The sequence below is a fragment of the Lampetra fluviatilis genome, chromosome 2 (assembly GCF_964198595.1).
Source record: "Lampetra fluviatilis chromosome 2, kcLamFluv1.1, whole genome shotgun sequence".
Lineage (NCBI taxonomy): Eukaryota > Metazoa > Chordata > Hyperoartia > Petromyzontiformes > Petromyzontidae > Lampetra > Lampetra fluviatilis.
Genome location: NC_136276.1, coordinates 9,248,036 through 9,265,366, shown reverse-complemented (window position 1 = coordinate 9,265,366; position 17,331 = coordinate 9,248,036). Strand labels below are relative to the sequence as shown.

The window sequence follows — 17,331 nt, the reverse complement described above, 5'->3', positions numbered from 1 at the left end:
CAGTGGGTTGACAAAACGCTGTAAATGATGAACAGTGAACACATTACAATTCTCAAGTGAACTGTTTATCAACACATGGTAAACATGCCTTTAAAAGTGGCAAGGAAATATACACTTTAAGTTTACCTTTGGCTCCAAAATACAATTTGTTCAAATGTTGCTGTTGGGTGTAAATTGAAATTTGACATATACACACATACCTGTAACATTGCCACAATAAAAAAGATATTACAACTTAAACTGGACATATTTCCAGGTACATTCATGTTTATTCAACTTTTAAATACACTGCAAAATAGATTCGAAGCTTTCGTGACTGCAGGAATTACTCGGTAAAGTCACGTAGTAATTTCTTTCTACGTGACTTTACCGAAAGAACCAAAGAGTAACACTGCAAAATGTCACAAATGAAAATATTAACATTATCAAATACAATTTTAATGAAAAAAAATGTGGAATGAGTGCTGCAGAGCTAGAAGCAGCTTTTTTTCTAATATCCAAATACTGGTTTCTAGAAGAGATCAGATAACGCCAATATATTTACCATATGAAAAGGGTTTATATTGCCATTTATAATGCAAATCAATTTAGAAAACACGTAATATACAAGAATGGTTCATTTTGCCATTCCAATCATCTGCTGACAATTCATTGTAAAAGGGCCTTACAAAACATTTATATTACATCCAGAACAGTATTATCTGTAATGGAAAAAGATAAAAGGTCAAACATTGGGGCACTATACCGCATTACTAGCTTCAAGTTTATATTTTTGTATTACAATTGTAGCAAAAAAACTTAAATTAAACCATTATAACATATTTTCATCTCTGAATATGCAAAAAAAACTTGTGGGAAGAACTCAAAACTGTCTTGCATGCAATCACACTTTTTCAAAACACACACTTTTTACAAAGGCCATATTATTACTGCAATTATATATATTTTTGGCAGTTACAGTATATCTATTTTCCAATAAACATTTACATTTGGCGCAAAGTATTTTCAATTTCGGAAATCATACAAGGCAACAATTTGAAGAGTACATTACCGGTCACTGCCCGATATATTTCAGGGGTCAATTAGTCCACCACACTCTTCTAAGAGTTTTTGTCACACTCACTCATGACAGCATAGACTTGCTGCAGATGAGAAACCCAATCAGATTTCAATGCTTTAACTCTCACACCATGGCAACAAAGAACTTCCCGGAATCACCTCATCCGTTTTTAAACGAATCGGTAGAGTGCACTGTACCATATACATCTTTAGCATATAATATATTTTAAGGACGAAACTAAAATATTAAACAAATACAAAATAAATAGACTGCTTACAACACTGGCTATCGTTAATTATGCATGTATTAACCAACTTGTTTTTGTACGTTTAACACGTAAAAAAAACTCCAACATTCTTGTCGTTTGCATTTGTTCATATCCCAAACACATACTTTGCATTAGATTGTAATATTCTTAAAATCGACTCAAATCCATGACACTGCTCATGTGTTGTACTTTCACATTTTATCCTGCAGCTTTGAATATTATTTAAATGGTGCTTCAAAATATGTGTGTCTAATCCTTCAAAGCTTATGCACTTTTATGTAAAATTTAATTTTTAATGGGAGGTTACATAAAACAGCGCTGATGCGAAAATTATGGTCCTTCCAATCACGTAAAACTCTGGGTTGACCTGATGCTACGAGTGGGTAATAAATGAGATTCATAATAAAAACAAATCATGACAATATAATACAAAACAATACTTAGAAAACAGCACGTCTTGTTTCTGTGAAAAAAAACTACAACATTGATGGAAATAAGATTTACTCTTGCTGTAAGCCAAACATCTCTGGGTCATACATGAAAGCCCATACAAGCAAAAAAGTGAAATGTTATGAACTGTGTAACATAGCCAAATTGATGCTCCCTTGCATTTTATTACACTGAGCACTTCATCCATGCTTTGTTATACGCAGGATGGACGACTGCAATATTATCTTTGTCAGTCTTCAAACTTAGCAATCATAGTAACTCCTGTCCTAGTCAATGCATAAGCTGCTGTCTGTGCAATGAAAAATCAATCTGAAAAGTCTGCCTCTTGAATTAAGGCCTTATATGGCTTGGCACATTCTTATCTTTCAGAACTGGTTGTTCCCTATACCACTATCTGTAACCTTGAGTACACAGACACTGGACGAATACTCATCTCGAGTGTTAAGGTAGACATTTCAGGGTTTTTAGACCGTTCTGTTTTTACTTAACTAAACAATTGAACAAAATTGTCCTGCCAATAGAGAGGGACAATCACATCGAACGTTTAATTTTACACTTTCTCAATTGGGATATGTCGTGGTGTTTATTAGGTTGTAGTTTTCCACTTTTTCTAAATATGTACTTGTTTATAGAGTCGTAGTTGTATAGATGTAGCAATATATGACATGGTAAAGTGAATTTGGCCACCTTTCTGTGAAAGTAAACATATTTGCTTAAATTTACATGATTTTCAATGCAGAGGAAAGCTGGTAGTCTGATGCAAAGTCTTCACGGTTGTTTGCATGGAGGCCACAGGTAAATAACCGCACTGTGCAGCTCAAGTGTTCCTGGTCGTAGATGTTCTTTGCCTGCCACTGTTAAGTCTGCTTGAGACGCTTGCGTGGAGGTCCCAGCTGTGGAGACTGGGCCGTGGCCAAGGCGCGGAAAGCATCCGCAACCAGGTGAGGGTGAGACAAAACCATGGACTTCCAGCCCGCCGTCTCCATTACGTCCGTCGCATGACTGCAAGTACAAGTCAGGGTTAAGTGAGCTCATAATAAGCAGTGTCTATAAGGATTGGGGCAAACGGTTAGTCTCCGTTAAAAGGGACTGTAATGCAAATTGCCATGTAAGCATCATCAATGTTATGCAGCTCAGTGACAGTCACACTCTCACGAGACTTGCCTGTTTATGAAATCAATGGCCTGGGCCTTCAACTGCTCTGCACTGTGCAAATCGGCCAAGATCAAAGTCTCCGCAACATTTTCCACCGACAAGTTTGTGCATAGTGCCTCCTCGCACATCACCTTCAACCTCTCTAATGCATACTTGAGAAAAGTAAAAACAAAGTGCAATTTCAGTATTAAGAACACTATTTTCTCTACCTATTTCGCTAGTATAACATTCCCTCACCCCAACTACTTTGAAAACGCAGTATAGACCAGTCAAATGTTTGAGAATTTTTTTAAAACATCATATTTAAGTTTTAAGTCACGCATTTGTTTCGATTTAAAGCTTTCGTGACTGCAGCGATTCATCTTCTTGGTTTTTTTCGGTAAAGTCACGTGACTTTACCGAAAAAACCAAGAACACGCATTTATTGATCTCTACTATAAATAGGGTCATTGTCCTAAACTTTATTATATTGGTTACAAAGTCATGCAAATTACAAAGGAGGTGAGGTGTTGTTTGCCAAGAGCTTAGTTTGGTTAAGCTGATAAACAATGCAACTGCAAGTCACTATATTTCAACTCAAGCAGAATATTAAACTTTAATGAACAAAGCTTCAACATGCGACTTTATACGATTTGTTTTCTTATTTCATTACAATTGCTTTAAGAACTATTGCATAGGATGCTCCAGAAGGGAGAGTAATGACCCTTAACTGATTATCTGGCAGATATTCAGGAACAGCAGGATATCCGTTTCCTTAATAAAATTATATTTGTTCCAATTTATTTCTATACAGCCATGCTACATCAAATAATATTTTAAAACACTTCCCTTTATTTTATTACTAATTGTATCAATTGTTAATGTGATTAACAAAAAACCCTCAATACAAGAACACATAGCCAAATGGTTGCACTTAGGATAAATATGCACTTCAATGCACACGTACTAGCCTCTAGCATGGATAAAGATCCCACGTATAGCCTTGACAGACTGTAGGGGCAAGTGCTGTTAGCGAGCACCTATGAAGGCCGGAACGGTACACGAGGGGGTGGGTGGCCAGCACCACGCCCGACCGCCTTTGTCTCCCTAGCGGTGATGTTTACACACCGCACCAGGTACTCATTTGAGGCTGAGTCGACCTAGGGGAGGCCCAGGACCGGTTCAGATAATCGTCACTGGTGTTTGCCGTGAGCGGGAATCGAACCTGGGTCGCCAAGTTCGTAGTGCAGCGCGCTAACCACTACACTACCGCTCCCCACAAGCATGGACTAATAACAGTTTGACATTCAATTCAATTGTGAAATTGCATGACAATTGAAATTTTTGTTGAAAATTCAATAATCTCCCAGGACATAAATTCCAAAACCTGAAAGCACAAATGTGAAGTCATCCTCGTAGCTTCTTGTTTGTATATATGAACATCCACATCATATACACTTGCTATTAATATCATTTGTGACATGGGCTTTATAAAATGCCTAAATGCTGTTTTAATATTCACTTGCGACCTACAACTGCATACGGATACATCACAAGGTGGTGCGATCTCGTGTTAATATTTTAAGCGTGTAACCTTGTCAGCAGCGGCCAGCAAGTCATCAGCCATCTTCTCGAGGTTTGGAGCCCGTCCGGTATAGACAAAACGCATCATTTCCTTGAACACGTCAGGCTCTACATCATTAATCTCCACTCGATTCTGCATGGTAGCAACACAATATATTCAAATTAACTTCGGCATATATTGGGAGACAAAAAAATAGCATGAAATTAAATAAACATCCTTTATATCTACACAACACATGTAAAGTGGCTCCATTAAAGTTGTATTCAACTTGCCTATGACTGTATTTATTGTGCGTGATAAATCCATTCTTGACACACATGCAATGGCCTTCTGTGAAATGTTGTATGAAAGACAGCTATAAAATACAATCTTACATTCCCTCGGAATGAATACTTTTTGATAATAAATGTGCACCGCTCCAAAGTGTTACTAGGGTAATAGTTCAACATTTGACACCACTCTCAAGAGATACTTATCAACCATCAATTGTGACAAATGCACCTTGGAAATGTATGATCGCAGTATTAATGTGCTGCATCAAGATTGCAATGAAAGTTACCTTTTTGCTCTCTTCCATTTCATGTTCAAACATAGCATTAAAAACGAGTGACCGACCTGAAAAAGGTAAAGCAACTGTTTGCAAATACAGTAAATTGGAGAAACACTGGAATGTGGTACAAACACATTTAGATGTTATATCTAGCAATCAAATAATCTAGATACAAACGAGGTAAAATACAGATCCATATTTTATTTCATATGGCATATCCATTACTGATTTGCCAAACATGGACACAAATAAATGTTGTCCAAATTAGAGGCTCAAAACCGACACCTTAACTGCATCGTGTAAAATGAATTCCTGCACAACGATATCTAGTGAAGTAAATAAAAGCGGAATTAAAACTTTAGTAACAGGATTATTAGATATGTTTATCTCTTACACAATACAATATTACATTTATACACATGTAGTGACATCGCGAATGTCACTGTGTAATGCCGGCTCTAGAGGCACGGCGTGCGATGTATTGCCATCGCGGGCACCACGTGTATGTGGGTGCAGTACCGGCCCGAGAGGGGCTCGCGGCTCGGTGAGCGCTGACAGTGCCGAGTGGCACCACGCTCTGCGTGCAGTGCCGACCCTTACAGGATAATGTGTGAGAGTGCCGGCCATGGAAATGGGGTTGCCAAAGGCCATGGCACTTGACCCCGAAGGACACGTGACCGGTAAAGTCTACACAGGGGCCCCAGGTGGGGGGCTAGGGATGGTCACGTGTCAGGGCCGGGAACATGCTAGAGGATTCTAGAAGGTGGTCGTGGCTAAGGGCGGAGCCAGCCACGCCAAAAAGGATAAAAGCCGGGTCCCTGAGAGGGACCGGCTGCTGTTGTTCATCCTGAAGAATCTACGTTCTACGTCCTACAAGAGTCACCAACACGTGGACCAGGACCCAGGACAGGGTCCGGTCCGTCGTAGCTAATTCCCGTGTAATTAGTGTAGTTAGCCTGGTGGTCCACCACCATAGGTTGTCAATGTGTTAAGGGGTAGTAACCCCATGTGTTGGTTGAATAAATGTGTTGCATCCAAGAAGCGCGGCTGCGACTCAGTTGAATTCACTACACACATTTACTGATGTATCCTTTAACAAAAAGCATTACAAATTGACGTAAGCGTTTGCCAGTGTTAGTTAATAAAGTTCAGTGTAAAACAGGAAATGGCTGTAGTTGATTACCACAAATAAATTACAGTATCATTAATTATATGGTTCTATTGTACACTAAACGACGCATGTGTTGCTTGCTGTGGCACAGACCTGCCAATACGGCCTTGTGTGCTTTAAACTCCTGGCCACCAACACGAAGCAGGCAGTCTGTGAAGCGGGAATTGTCCCAGATCTCCCCGAAGTCAACTGCCAGCCGGCAATCTGGCACTTTCAATGTACTCATGCTGGATTGACCAGAGATGTTCACGGAATCTTGCACCACACTAACCTGCATTGACATCAACCAGCTTTTGAGAAGGCATTTTTTTTTTTTACAAAACCTCACTTAACTACACATTTTGCATGAAGATGTAGGCTTTTGTTCAATCAAGCAAGCAAATCTGCACAACATGGTATATCAGAACAAGCGTTGCGAATAATGCCAAAAAAGTGGTCCGTGAAATGTTTTTAATATGAATAAATTTTCATTCTATATCTTTGTCAAGTTATTGGACACTGTATACACAGTTTCAACAGGTAGTGAGGCCCCTAATTATGGGTTCTGCACAACAACAGATGGAGTGAACAGCCCTTCTTGATGTGTTTCCTTTCATTATCAAAAATACTTGTATTTTGTAAAGGATTTTAAAGGAAAAAAATGTAAATCTGGCTGATTGAAAGGACCCCCCCAGGGGCAAGAAACATTTACATCAAACTGGCTGATGTCCGAGAATAAGAAAAGGAATTCATGTGGCGACATTTAAACAAAACACTTTTTGTAATACCTGACATTCTAGTGTATAAAAATGTATAGGTTTAAAAATAAACACTATCCAGAGGGAGAAAACCTAAAAAATTTACGCTTGATTATTTAATTGTTGTGCTATGTTAACTCTAGCACTAGTGGGGGGAAAAAGTGCTTGGGAAAACTCATGTTAACAATGTCCTTGTATGGAACAGGGAAAGTAATTATGACAACCTTCAATTAAGTAGAATCTTGACTCCAACTGTGCAATTGTGATGAATAAAATAGAAAATTACACATTAGCTGCAGCATGTCATACTTACTTCACAAAAGAGTGTCAGTTTGTCATCTGGAAGCAAGCCATTAGATTCATCAAGCAAAAAATCTCTTCTAATGAATTTCTTAAATCCCCAGTCTTTTCCTTGGACAAAGCGGTATGCTCGCTGGCTCTCTGTAAAAAATACATTTCAAACAATATTCACCAGTTCTTACATTAAACTGTGGTAATTTCATGTAATGGGAAAAAAAAACCTGTGAATTATATTTTCAAAGTGTAAAGAGAGCAATGTATTCTTAAGCCCTGCACCACGGTGACAGTCAACTACCTCGCCTGGTATACAGGAGGTCGTGGGTTCGATCCCAACCCTGAGGCCTGTATATTTGTAGTTTGCATGTTCTCCTTGTGGTTGCATGGATTTTTCTCCAGGTCTTCCGGTTTTTCCCCTCCATATTTCTAAAAATCCATTGAGAGTATTTGGCTGCTATACATTTCCACACAAGCCATTGCGTTAAGTTATCGTTTGTGGCCAGGTCACTTCTGAATAAGAGCTATATTGCTCAGTGGGCCTTACCTGGTAAAATAAAAATAGTTCAGTTTAGCTTTTAACTTCAAGGTGGATGAAAATCAGACCTGGATTTAAGTGCATGAAGATATAGTTCATATAGATTAGGTGAATGTGTTTGTGTATTAATAATGCTTGTCTTTGAATGTTTGTGGACCACAATGTCACACCATGATAGCATATATATCTAATTTGTAAACTTGTTTGTGTGATGTGAGTTACATATCAACATTACCAAAGACAACAACCAAAGCAAATAATCAGAAAAAAATGCATGAAAGTTAAAAACAAAAAGATAGTTTAAAAAAATTGGAGCATTTAGATTAACTCTCAGAAAAATGTTAATAGCCTTAGCAAAGCACATATTCTCAGGTTTTTTCGGTAAAGTCACGTAGGTAAAACATTAAAAGTAATGAAAGTAAAATAAAACAAAACAAAAATAAAAATAAAATTCACGACGTTTCGGAGGCAACACAAGTCTCCGTCATCAGGTGGGACCGTCACAGCCAGATTAGCTGCATCAAGTGAAGCAATGATTCAAAATGTAATCCCTTATAAGCAAGTTGAAGGGGGGGAGGAGAGGGGGGGGGAGTTCATCAGAATGTGGTAGCCAATGAATGGAACGTATCGGGAGGGAGGGGGGTGGGAGGGGGAGGGAGCCAACAAAACATTTGGCGACGGCTTGGACGCGGCTGCTGCGCACGCCAACACAATGGGCAGAAAGGGGGGAGGGGAGGTCTGATACACATGATAGAACAAAGGAACGAAAATGCCCATGTTTATACCAATGCAGGCTGAAAAATGAAGAGAGTACTGTTAAAAATAACTGGGGATGTTAACACTCGGTGAAGTAAATTAAAATAGTGCCTGTCAGATAAGATGGTCCAAAAAGTGTAATTAAGTCTTTTTTGCGTGGTTAATAACATCTTTCCAGTGATTACTGAGTTTGTACCCATCATCACGGTTGAAATTATGTCTGTGTTTGTATATTTGTATGGCTTCGTGTACAAACCTTTGATGGTAGCCAGGAGGCTTGCAGAGAACCTTGGTCTCGGAAAAGACAATATCATGAGAGCCCGCCGAGTTGTAGCAATGATCGGCAACGGCCGAAGAATCAGTTCTGCCGTGTTTCAGATCTGACTTGTGCTCGCGGACACGATCAGCAACATGACGTTTTGTTTCTCCAATGTAGCAATCACCACAAATGCAACTCAATTTGTAGACTCCAGGATACTGTAAGTCAGGAACGACATCCTTCACAGATGGAATCAGATCACGGATTTTATGCACTGTGCTGAATCGGACTTGGATCTTATGTTTGTTTAGAATTTTGGAGATCTTTTTGGTCACGCCTGCTATGTATGGTAACGTGATAGTTTTGGTCGGAGTTTCATGTGGTTGTTTCTGTGTGGTGGGAGAGACAGCTTGGCGGATAGTACGGTCAGAGTATCCGTTCATCCTGAGGGCCCGATGTACATGTCTTAATTCATCAGTCAGGTGGTGTTGGTCATGGAAAAGTTTGAATCAGACGCCATCCAGACATCCACCCTGCGTCCTTCCCTGTGGAAGAGATATGTGGATGACACTTTCGTCATCTGGCCACATGGCCTCCCAGCATTGAACCACTTCTTGGACCACATCAATTCTAGACACCCATCTATCAGATTCACCATGGAAGTGGAGAAAGACGGTAAACTACCATTCTTGGATATTCTGTTTAAGAGGAGGCTTGACGGATCCTTGGGACATTCTGTCTACAGGAAAGCCACCCACACAGATTCCTACCTGAAACCGGATTCCCACCACCACCCATCTCAAAAGAATTCTCTCATCAAAACGCTATACCACAGAGCCCATGGCATTTCTGACCAACACCACCTGACTGATGAATTAAGACATGTACATCGGGCCCTCAGGATGAACGGATACTCTGACCGTACTATCCGCCAAGCTGTCTCTCCCACCACACAGAAACAACCACATGAAACTCCGACCAAAACTATCACGTTACCATACATAGCAGGCGTGACCAAAAAGATCTCCAAAATTCTAAACAAACATAAGATCCAAGTCCGATTCAGCACAGTGCATAAAATCCGTGATCTGATTCCATCTGTGAAGGATGTCGTTCCTGACTTACAGTATCCTGGAGTCTACAAATTGAGTTGCATTTGTGGTGATTGCTACATTGGAGAAACAAAACGTCATGTTGCTGATCGTGTCCGCGAGCACAAGTCAGATCTGAAACACGGCAGAACTGATTCTTCGGCCGTTGCCGATCATTGCTACAACTCGGCGGGCTCTCATGATATTGTCTTTTCCGAGACCAAGGTTCTCTGCAAGCCTCCTGGCTACCATCAAAGGTTTGTACACGAAGCCATACAAATATACAAACACAGACATAATTTCAACCGTGATGATGGGTACAAACTCAGTAATCACTGGAAAGATGTTATTAACCACGCAAAAAAGACTTAATTACACTTTTTGGACCATCTTATCTGACAGGCACTATTTTAATTTACTTCACCGAGTGTTAACATCCCCAGTTATTTTTAACAGTACTCTCTTCATTTTTCAGCCTGCATTGGTATAAACATGGGCATTTTCGTTCCTTTGTTCTATCATGTGTATCAGACCTCCCCTCCCCCCTTTCTGCCCATTGTGTTGGCGTGCGCAACAGCCGCGTCCAAGCCGTCGCCAAATGTTTTGTTGGCTCCCTCCCCCTCCCACCCCCCTCCCTCCCGATACGTTCCATTCATTGGCTACCACATTCTGATGAACTCCCCCCCCCTCTCCTCCCCCCCTTCAACTTGCTTATAAGGGATTACATTTTGAATCATTGCTTCACTTGATGCAGCTAATCTGGCTGTGACGGTCCCACCTGATGACGGAGACTTGTGTTGCCTCCGAAACGTCGTGAATTTTATTTTTATTTTTGTTTTGTTTTATTTTACTTTCATTACTTTTAATGTTTTACCTACGTGACTTTACCGAAAAAACCTGAGAATATGAATCATTGCAGTCACGAAAGCTTCAAATCTAGAATTAGCAAAGCACAGTAAATGTATGGATGTCACCACTTAAAATAGTTATCTAGCATTGAAAAAGTATCTTGAAAGTAATAAGGCAATTATAAAACAAACAATATGAAGTGTGAAATGGGATGAAGATGCCAACCTTTGTAAAACCACCATAAATTAATAAAAAAATGGATGAGAATACAAACAAAAATAATTAAGTTGTAATAAACAGTGAGTGCAAGCAGAAAACAGCAAGCTGTCACTTGATAAATTACAATGGAATAACACATGGTGAAGATTGTAAAACTAGAAAAAGAAATGTCCGTGAATGACGATGTCCAAGTACACTAAGCAAAATATAATTATTATTGGAGGGTCAATCATGGAAAACACAAAAATATGGAACAGGATCAAGAGCACTTTTGGAAAATGAATTTGATAATGAAAAGAAAAGTTCCAATGTGCTACAGGATGAAAGATTTCAATCAGTGCATATTACCTACTACGAAATACTGATTCCAAATAGAAACACTGACAAATGGAACAAAACTACAAAGTACATAAAGTGTGGCGAGAAGTATGTTGAGAATTACAGTGAGAAACTGAAAGAGGAACACGTTGGTCAAATCAAAACGGCAAATTAGAGACATCATATTGACTGTTGTAAGTATAGAATGGGCTTGGACAGGACACATCGCTAAATGGAATGATGGTTGATGGATGAGACTGGTGGTCGAATAGGAGGAAAAGTAGAGTACATGCCCAAGACGATGTCAAACGTAGACACGGGAATATTACATCAGCTCATGTGAAGGACGAGGGATGGTGTTCGTAAGGTTTATAAAATGTTTCAAGCAGTCGATAAATAATGGCTGATTATGACATAATCATGTTACCAAATACACACATGATGTGAATTGACACTTAAATACAAGTAGTTTTACCCATCGCCTTGGTTTCCTCTCCCTTGGCATTAAGAATAGAAAACTTGAACTTGGCACGGACTTCACTCTTGGGACAGCTGACCAATAACAAGTACAATGATAGGTAATCTTTACTCTCTTCGTCGAGACCCTTGGGGTTTACGCGTAGGCACCTGATTGCACATATAAACCGACATGTACATTAATTAGGTGTGTATGTACGCACAGACTAAATTACTAAAACAATATAGTATGAACTAAAACGTGTACTATGCAAAATTGTTCTAATAAATCACCTCCATGAGCATTGTGATTTTTTGTAATGTCATAAAATAGCCAGAATTTACTGTACCATTTCAATTTGTCATTGGTGCCTGCTGAAAATGTAGAACTCTTAAGAACTTCACCCATTTCTTCACGACAGAAGCTGAAATTGTTGATGGTCCACATATAAGAGAACTTTACGACCTTAACCTGAAAAACACAACGAGCACATAACAGGTATAAAGCTCACTCATTACCATAAATACATGACCATCGACAAACCCTCAAGTATTTCACCCACACATCTGAATATTGTGCTCAAAAACACAAACTGTCTATAAGGAAATAAACATTACTGTAAATGAAAGGGTCCTAGTGTTCTGGGATTACCTTGTATGTTCATTACCGCGCAGCGGTAACACAACAGGTCTCAACATGTCATAGATTAGATGGTGTAATAAAAGGCCATGCTATTTTTTTTTTTATAAAAACTGGTGTCCTTTTGTAAAAATACACCACCAGTCAAAATCAGAGACAATTAACTAGTATAATGCTGTTAGTGCAATTGTATGAACTTTGCAATCTGATGGACAAAAATAGCTTGTGCAATGGCAATCCATTATTGCACTTATACATAATTATGAAACCATTTTGGATGGCTTTGCAATGAACAAAAAATGTGTAAAAGTTAAATAAATTAGCTAATGGGGAACTGTCCGTATTTTAGAAAAACCCATGCGCAAACTTTTATCGGCACAAGATGGAGGGAGACCTGTTGAATGCGATTGGCCACAGGGAAACGTACCTGTGTGTAGCACCAGCTTTCTGCGATGGGCGCATTGGACATTTCAGACGGAGGTGGGGGGCTCGGGGCCCTGGACATGTTTGCATTGAATGTGAGGTCCCGATATCTACAAGGAACATCATAATCCCACAAATTGAAATACAGTATTAGATTTTGGCCAGCTAAGAAAAAGTAATCATCTTCATCAGCCATGTTCAATTCTCTGCTGGATGAAGGCCTCCCCGCACCATCGCCATCCCTCTTTCTTGCAATACCACAATCACAAGCAGATCTGTTCACTCGATTTTCTGCAGTGGTCACACTCTTGGGAGTGTTCTCTCCTTTGTCTGCCATTCCATCACCAGTCTTGTATTTAGTCCACACATCTTAATAATGTACCAATCATCCCTTCTTATAATCTCCCACCAAGTCCACTTACTTTCCTTAAGAGTCAATATTGGCTTTTTAATTTTCTATGTCTCTATTCCATGTGTTCCTCTTTCTCTCAATGTAAATCTAAGCATGTACCTCTTCATGCTTATTTGTATAGTTGTAAACATGTTTTTGGATCTGACCATGTTTTTTTGTTGAGATACATTAGTATGTTGCCTTTATCAAACTATAGTTTATCCAAAAACACTGCACGCTGTTGCCATCTGCTTCTTTATTAAATAATGTTGATTCCGATCAACATTCAATAACTGCACTAAACATTCTGTTCCAGATGTGTCCCTCTAACAACGATTTACTTTTATTTCACAATAAGATTACTTTACACAACTGCACATGTCATGAAAAAGATAACGAAACACATTCCGATTGGTGTTGGGGAATTTATTGCCAAATGCACTTCACTTGTACATTTCCTTTGCCCCAACAACCTGTTCAGGCTATACGGGGGGATCGTTGTAAACAAAGGACATATGTACCAATGTAACTACTTGAAATTAATCTTTATAATTATATTTATATTTATTAGACTACTGATGAGAAAATGTAATGTCAGAAAAGGAGGAAAACATGAAGAACAATATGAGAACGAAATGTCCAGGAGTCAGAAGTGAATGAATAGAGTAAGATGATGAATCTAAGTTAACAAATGAGAGTACACGATATAGAATATTTGTTTGAGGGAGGGCGCACTCCGTAACTTTTGTAATCACACAAAATTCCAAGCGACAAAATGTCAATAGCTTCCACGCATCCACACACACAAATCGACACTGTTTGCGATGTTTTCAACAGAAAAAAACACAATAGCATCTCATTAACTAAATTAACCACCAACATTACCATTACCAACAACCGCAACTCCACAACCACCAACAAGGCCCTCGCCACTACCAGTAACACTACCAACAAGCACAATTACCAGCATTACTATCAATACCACTACCAACCATTAACACCAGGTAAATTTCAGCATCCACCAACAAAGCCCTCACCACCACTAACAGCACTACCACCATAATCCATACCATCACCAGAATATTCACCAACGCAACCTCCACCTTGATGCCAGGTGAAGAGTCGAAGACTCCATGGCAGGTGACAGGCCATGGGTTAACAGATGGCTGGTAGATGTTACCACATGTGCTCCCCACTGTGCCAACCTCCACCACTAAATCACTACCACTGCTAACAGCACCACCAACAACAACACGACAAGCAAGACTACAAGTAACCACTTATATTATCAACACCATCACAACCCCCATCATCACAATCGAAACCTCCACAAAGTATCACTCCTAACAACACCATAAGCCCCCATAGATGCTCCTGTAGCCTTAACAGACTGTAGGAGCGACCGCTGCTGTTGGCGAACACTGATGAAGGCCGGCAGGGCACACGAAGGGGGTGGTGGGTGGCCAACACCACGCCCGGCCGCCTGTCTCCCTAGTGGCGATGTTTACTACGCACCGCACCGGGTACTCGTTTGAGTCCGAGTCGACCTAGGGGAGGCCCAGGACCGGTTGAGATAATCGTCACCGGCGTTGGCCACGAGCGGGAATCTTTTCCCACAGATGTTCGTTCGGCGCGCTGACACCACCATCACCGCCAACCCACATCGTCATCACCTCCACAACCAACCACAATAACCACCACCAGCCAACCACGACCATCAAACACAATAACCACCACCAACCAACCACGACCACCAACCACAATAACCACCACCAACCAGCCACGACCACCAAACACAATAACCACCACTAACCAACCACAATAACCACCACCAGCCAACCACGACCACCAACCACAATAACCACCACCAGCCAACCACAATAACCACCACCAAACACAATAACCACCACCAACCAACCACCACCACCAACCACAATAACCACCACCAAACACAATAACCACCACCAGCCAACCACGACCATCAAACACAATAAGCACCACCAGCCAACCACGACCATCAACCACAATAACCACCACCAGCCAACCACGACCACCAACCACAATAACCACTACCAGCCAACCACAATAACCACCACCAAACACAATAACCACCACCAACCCAACCACAACCACCAAGCACAATAACCACCACCAACCAACCACGACCACCAACCACAATAATCACCACCAGCCAACCACGACCATCAACCATAATAACCACCACCAACCAACCACAATAACCACCACCAACCAACCACAATAACCACCACCAACCAACCACAATAACCACCACCAACCAACCACAATAACCACCACAAACCAACCACGACCACCAAACACAATAACCACTACCAACCAACCACAATAACCACCACCAAACAACCACAATAACCACCACAAACCAACCACGACCATCAAACACAATAACCACCACCAACCAACCACAATAACCACCAGCCAACCACGACCACCAAACACAATAACCACCACCAACCAACCACGACCATCAAACACAATAACCACCACCAACCAACCACAATAACCACCACCAGCCAACCACGACCATCAAACACAATAACCACCACCAACCAACCACAATAACCACCACCAACCAACCACAATAACCACCACCAACCAACCAACCACGACCACCAACCACAATAACCACTACCAGCCAACCACGACCATCAAACACAATAACCACCACCAACCAACCACGACCATCAAACACAATAACCACCACCAACCAACCACAATAACCACCACCAACCAACCACAATAACCACCACCAGCCAACCACGACCATCAAACACAATAACCACCACCAACCAACCACGACCATCAAACACAATAACCACCACCAACCAACCACAATAACCACCACCAACCAACCACGACCACCAACCACAATAACCACTACCAGCCAACCACGACCATCAAACACAATAACCACCACCAACCAACCACGACCACCAAACACAATAACCACCACTAACCAACCACAATAACCACCACCAGCCAACCACGACCACCAACCACAATAACCACCACCAGCCAACCACAATAACCACCACCAAACACAATAACCACCACCAACCAACCACGACCACCAACCACAATAACCACCACCAACCAACCACGACCACCAACCACAATAACCACCACCAAACACAATAACCACCACCAGCCAACCACGACCATCAAACACAATAAGCACCACCAGCCAACCACGACCACCAACCACAATAACCACTACCAGCCAACCACAATAACCACCACCAAACACAATAACCACCACCAACCCAACCACAACCACCAACCACAATAACCACCACCAACCAACCACGACCACCAACCACAATAATCACCACCAGCCAACCACGACCATCAACCATAATAACCACCACCAACCAACCACAATAACCACCACCAACCAACCACAATAACCACCACCAACCAACCACAATAACCACCACCAACCAACCACGACCACCAACCACAATAACCACGACCACCAGCCAATCAACCACGACCATCAACCACAATAAAACAAAACCCGCACCACCACGGGCCACGCGCAGCCAAGTCGGCGAGGTGACCGAGTGGCGGTAGCGTACGGGGGTGCGGGGGGGGTCGGCCGGGGGAGGCGGCGGCGGAGAGAGACGCCCGACCCGACCACGCACGCAGGGGCCCGGAGCTGTGCAGCAGCAGCAGCAGCGGCGTTGGCGGCCTCCTCCACTTCAAGCAGCGGCCTCCGTGGCCCCTCTCGGCCCCCCGCCGTGACAACATCCGGGTCAGCGACAGTGGGGGTGGGTGGGGGGGGTGCTGTGTGTGACGTCACACCCGAGGGTCGATTTTCATCGATTGAATTAGAATTCTTTATCTTCTTGGTTCTTTCGGTAAAGTCACGTAGAAGGGAAGTAATAAAATAATAAAAATAAAACATAATAAAATGAAATAATTCTCACGACGTTTCGGCTACAACGCAAGCAGCCGTCTTCAGGTGAAGAATGAGACACTACCAAGCTAGGAGCTTATATATATAAACTGGGTTGGAGGTGGAAGAGCGCCTGAACAAAAATAATGTGCATATGAAAAGGAATTTAGCATATTCATGGAAAATGCGTAGGAGGTGGGCGGGG

The 17,331-nt window shown here is 41.4% G+C and overlaps 1 protein-coding gene across 5 annotated transcripts; it reads right to left on the bottom strand.

The window, feature by feature from the left end:
• Nucleotides 1-245: 245 nt before the first annotated feature.
• Nucleotides 246-16,983, bottom strand: LOC144941794 (speckle-type POZ protein). 5 transcript variants are annotated; one of them, XM_078868275.1, is made up of 10 exons: nt 16,807-16,983; nt 12,803-12,908; nt 12,086-12,207; nt 11,755-11,906; nt 7,269-7,396; nt 6,312-6,489; nt 5,057-5,112; nt 4,507-4,629; nt 2,943-3,085; nt 246-2,780 (listed from the first exon to the last, which is right to left on the bottom strand). In XM_078868275.1, the coding sequence occupies exons 2-10, from the start codon at nt 12,878-12,880 to the stop codon at nt 2,636-2,638; spliced, it is 1,125 nt and encodes a 374-aa protein (XP_078724401.1). In that variant the 5' UTR covers nt 12,881-12,908; nt 16,807-16,983; the 3' UTR covers nt 246-2,635. The 5 variants fall into 5 exon arrangements, with proteins under 5 accessions (XP_078724401.1, XP_078724391.1, XP_078724364.1 ...); XM_078868265.1 differs by having other exon boundaries at nt 11,755-11,831; nt 16,807-16,917; XM_078868238.1 differs by having other exon boundaries at nt 16,873-16,911.
• Between the last annotated feature and the right edge of the window lie 348 nt (nt 16,984-17,331).